Raw genomic sequence first — 3,048 nt, forward strand, 5'->3', positions numbered from 1 at the left:
TGAAGATATAGAGAGACACACACTGGTAGAGACAGACAGACAGATAGAGAGATAGATATATTACACATAGATAAACAGGTACAGATACATAGATAGATTGAAGATACATAGATAGATAGATAGACCATTATAGATACCGATATATAGATTGATGGATCGAAGATCTACGCCGAACATGGCGAAAGAAACAAAGAAGATGAAGACGAAGAGAGAGAAGATCTCTCCTTCTCTTTCTTTCTTTCGTTCTCTCTCTCTCACTCTTTCTTTCTTTCTCTCTCTCTCACTCTTTCTTTCTTTCTCATTTCGATGTTCGTCGACATTCACTCCTCACCTAACCTAGTCCCTCCTCCTTCTCCTTCCCGTCCTCTCCTCAGCCTTTCTAAAAGTCATTTTACTTTACCTGTGCATGCAGCATACAATTTCATACACATGCATGTCTGTATACACATGTGTGTCCGAATATGTGCATAAGGATGAAGATGCATGTGTGGCTCTGTATGTACTATGTACGAATATGTATGTGTGTATGTACTTCCCTGTATGTATGAAGGTAGGTGTGTATATACACCTGAAGCGAGAGAGCAATAAGAAGAAACCTACTGAAAGAAGAGAAGTCTTTTCGAACGTGTCTTAATAGACAATTGATAGAAATTTGTATACCAGCAACCAAACAGACGACCATAGCGGACTTTCTTTCTTTCTTTCTTTCTTAAGGCTTGAAGAGTGTTAGAGAATGAAAGAAGAGAGGAGCTATGGAATACGGAGAAGAAACAGAAGAGAAGTTTGAAAGTCAGAGAAAATGTCGTTTATGGGAAGAAGGGAGAAGAGAGAGACGTCATTTCTAAGATGAGAAGTTCTTTGCTGTAAGATTCGACTTCTTCTTGTTGCCACGCAGGCGAGCGCATGCAAAGGCAAGACAAAGTCCATCTGACACGCAGCCAAACTTCATCTTCCTTCTTTCCCTTCTCTCCCTTTTCTCTCTCTTTTCCTAAATCTCAAGTGATACAGAAATTCTATTACTAAGCAGACAGCATAGAGGTGCATGTATATCTATCTTTCTATGTATATCTATATTTCTACATAAATATATACAGATACATTAGAGACAGACAGATACATAGAATGGAGGTAGATACAAGTAGACCTGTAGATCTGTGTTGCGTCTCCACATATGTAGGAGCTAGTAAGGCCTTGCTTTGGGGAAGAGAAGAAAAACGACCTGACAAAGAGGCTATCCCAACTGTCTTATGACGTGAAGTGAAGAGTCGTCAGGTGTATATACACCGCTATTGCACAAAGAATGGAAAAAGAAGAAGAAGAAAAGAAGCGGAAGAAGAAGAAAGAAGAGAGAGAACAGACAGAAGTGAGGCATTTCTGTCTCGCAAATTATGTATGAGGACACCCTATGAAGATTCTGTGAAAAGAAAAAAGAAAATTCCTGCCCTTCTCTCTTCCTCTTCTTCTCTAGACTTCTCTCCTCATCTTTTACGGAAGTCTTCAACCTTCTTCTTCTTCTCCCTGGGATTTCTCTCCTCTTCGTCGTCTTCTCCTCTCTACAGTCTCCACCCTCCCTCGCTTGCCGTGGTGTCTTCCTACATATCACTCCTCTCAAAATGAAGAAGAGAAAGAAAGAGAGAAAGAAAGAGAAAGAGAAAAGAAAGAAAGAAAGAGAAAGAGAAAAGAAAGAAAGAAAGAGAAAGAGATTCTTTCTTTCTTACTCTCTTTCGCGTTATGTCTGAGTACTTTCTCATCCAGGCACACACAGAGCGAGAGACGAAACTCTCTCTTTTCACATCCAAATAAAATGTTTCTTTCTCACTCTTTCTTTCTTTCTTTCTTCTTTCTATCTTTCCTATCCCTTTCTCTCTCTTTCCTTCTTATACCTTTCCTATACCTTTCTCACTCCTCTTTCTTTCCTTTCATTCGTGAAGGCCATCTGCTGCACCTTGCATCTTCCGGTGTGTGTATGAAAGAGAGAAAGAGAAATTTCGCAGAGACTTGTCATGACCAGACTGGTAGAGAACGAAGGAGAGAAGATGAAGAAGATCCTACCCTCCCTCCTCACTCCAAGAGAAGCATCATAAGCCCTTAGTGGATGAGTAGTCAGAAGAAGCTTGGAAAGAAATCTCCTGGGAAGGTGTGGAAGCAATGCACGAAATACTTCTCTACGATCTCTCGCACTTCCCGGACTTCCGACGCTAAGTAACGCGAAAAATGACGAGGAGGAGAGTGAGAAAGAACCTGAGAAGAAGAAGATAAACCTCCTCCTTCTCCTCCTTCTCCTTCCTGTCGTTGCTGGTCTCCCTCTTGCTGAAGCCCTCCTCCTCCTCCACCTGGTAGGAGAGGATTTGACAGAGAGTTTCTCAAATAGCCGGAAGAATGATCCGGAGCCGCGTTAGGATCAGAGAAAGCTGCAGTGAGAGAGGGAAAGCGTCGAGGTGTCTGGAGATGAGAAGTTCTCTCGCCTCCTCCTCCTCTTCCTCCTAGGGCCGATGGCGTAGAGAAGGTAAGCTCGTTCAACTTATCATCTAAACAAAGCCCGGCAAGAAAGAGTGAGAAAGAAAGAGGCAAAAATAGATAGATTGGAGAGAGAGAGATAGATGACAGACAGATTAAAGATAGATTAGAGAAAGATAGGCAGGGAGATAGAGGATATGACAGATGTATACCTTTTGTGGAGATTCTCAAGGATTCTTTTAATCTGTAGTGTAGGGAAAAAGAGGAAAAGCAGCCTTGCATGCAGTAGAATTCGGACCTACTTATTCTCACAGACTTCCATATACACCTCAGCCATCTCCCATCTATCCATGCATGCTTTCTGCATCTCTCTCTCTCTTTTACGAAGACCCAAACTGACAATGTTCCCTTCTTCTCAACACATAGAACCCACCTGTCTATCTTTAATCTATCTATCTATATCTCAATGTACGTATCTACGTATTATCTATCTTTAGTGTGTATGCTCGATCTATCTACTAATCCATGTCTATTTACAGATTTTACTTGCTTCCAAACCTGAGAAGTCTCGAGGAGAAAGAAAGAAAGAAA

The 3,048-nt window shown here is 41.4% G+C and overlaps 1 protein-coding gene across 1 annotated transcript in view; it reads right to left on the bottom strand.

Moving 5' to 3' along the window:
• Positions 1-328: 328 nt before the first annotated feature.
• The window catches only part of CSUI_005969 (transmembrane), a 3,015-nt gene continuing 295 nt past the window's right edge, over positions 329-3,048 (bottom strand). Inside the window, exon 2 of the mRNA XM_068066134.1 lies at positions 329-2,528. Coding sequence (XP_067921889.1) covers positions 2,104-2,528 — 425 coding nt within the window. The 3' untranslated portion in view covers positions 329-2,103. The remainder of the gene's footprint in view (positions 2,529-3,048) is intronic.

Source organism: Cystoisospora suis (genome assembly GCF_002600585.1).
Source record: "Cystoisospora suis strain Wien I chromosome Unknown contig_2972, whole genome shotgun sequence".
In the NCBI taxonomy this organism is placed as follows: domain Eukaryota; phylum Apicomplexa; class Conoidasida; order Eucoccidiorida; family Sarcocystidae; genus Cystoisospora; species Cystoisospora suis.